The sequence below is a fragment of the Carlito syrichta genome, unplaced genomic scaffold, assembly GCF_000164805.1.
Source record: "Carlito syrichta isolate Samal-C Ts95f unplaced genomic scaffold, Tarsius_syrichta-2.0.1 Scaffold126652, whole genome shotgun sequence".
NCBI classification, from domain to species: domain Eukaryota; kingdom Metazoa; phylum Chordata; class Mammalia; order Primates; family Tarsiidae; genus Carlito; species Carlito syrichta.
In genome coordinates, this window is record NW_007070748.1 from 19,465 (window position 1) to 20,430 (window position 966).

General features: G+C 71.3%; 1 protein-coding gene across 1 annotated transcript in view; it reads right to left on the reverse strand.

Annotated features, from left to right (window-relative positions):
- The window catches only part of CHERP (calcium homeostasis endoplasmic reticulum protein), a 23,829-nt gene that overhangs the window by 3,309 nt on the left and 19,554 nt on the right, over positions 1-966 (reverse strand). Inside the window, 2 exon segments of the mRNA XM_021707895.1 lie at positions 1-133; positions 776-966. Of these exon segments, the coding sequence (XP_021563570.1) occupies positions 1-133; positions 776-966 (324 nt within the window).

Sequence of the window (966 nt, forward strand, 5' to 3'; positions counted from 1 at the left end):
TGGGGGGGCTGCCCGTTGAAGCCGTGCGGGGGGGGGCCGAAGTCGGGGTGCTGGGGCCCAGCCCAGGGCGGGTGCTCATTGATCCCGGGGTGCGGCATGCGGTGGCCTGGGTGGTGGTGGGGCGGCCCCATCTCTGCAAGACAGACCGCTGTGGCGGTGAGCAGCCAGGAGGACGTGTGCCCGGGCTCCGCCCGTGCCCGCAAGGGGCCTGTCCTGCACTCACGGGCATGGCCAAGAGCAGGGACCCTCGAGAGGCCCCAGACCCGAAGACAGCAAAGTCATGGGCCAAAACGCCCCCCACGTCTCCGTGAGGAAGGCTGGTGATGGGCCTTCAAAGAGGGGTCTCTTGGGACGCAGTCACCGTGCTGGGCCTGTCAACAAGGCTGGCGTCCTCCCAGGAGGAGACAGAGACCCCGTCTCTAAGCCAGCAGGCACCACTGGGAGGCCTGACCATGCTGAGCTGAGCCCAAGCCCCTGCCCCTCGGGACCACAGGCGTCTGCGGTCTGCGCCGCCCAGTCTGCGGGGCTCTTTCGAGGCCCAGCAGACTCACGAACGCGGCAGACACGCCAAGGGGCCTACGCGTTTCCGGTCGGGGCGAACTCAAGACGGGCAACAGCGGCGGAGAAACGCGCGTTCCCAACGGACCCGCCAGAAGGGGAGGTGGAGGCGAGAGCCGGAGGCCGCAGAGACGCAGCCGCCGCACGCCACCCTCACCCCCGGCAGAAGCAGGGGCGCCCACACCCCTGGCCAGCCCGGCCTGCCCGGGCCACTCACCGGCAGGGAAGTCCCCTTGGGGGTAGTCGAAGCGGTGGGGGTAGGGCGGCCGCTCGAAGGGGTGCCGCGGGGGGAAGTCGTCCTGCAGGAAGCGGGGCGGGAAGCGGCTGAAGCCGTGGGGGTGCGGCGGCTGGCTGAACTGCGGGTGCTGCTGGTGGGGCGGGAAGGGCCCCCGGAAGTGCGGGGGCCGC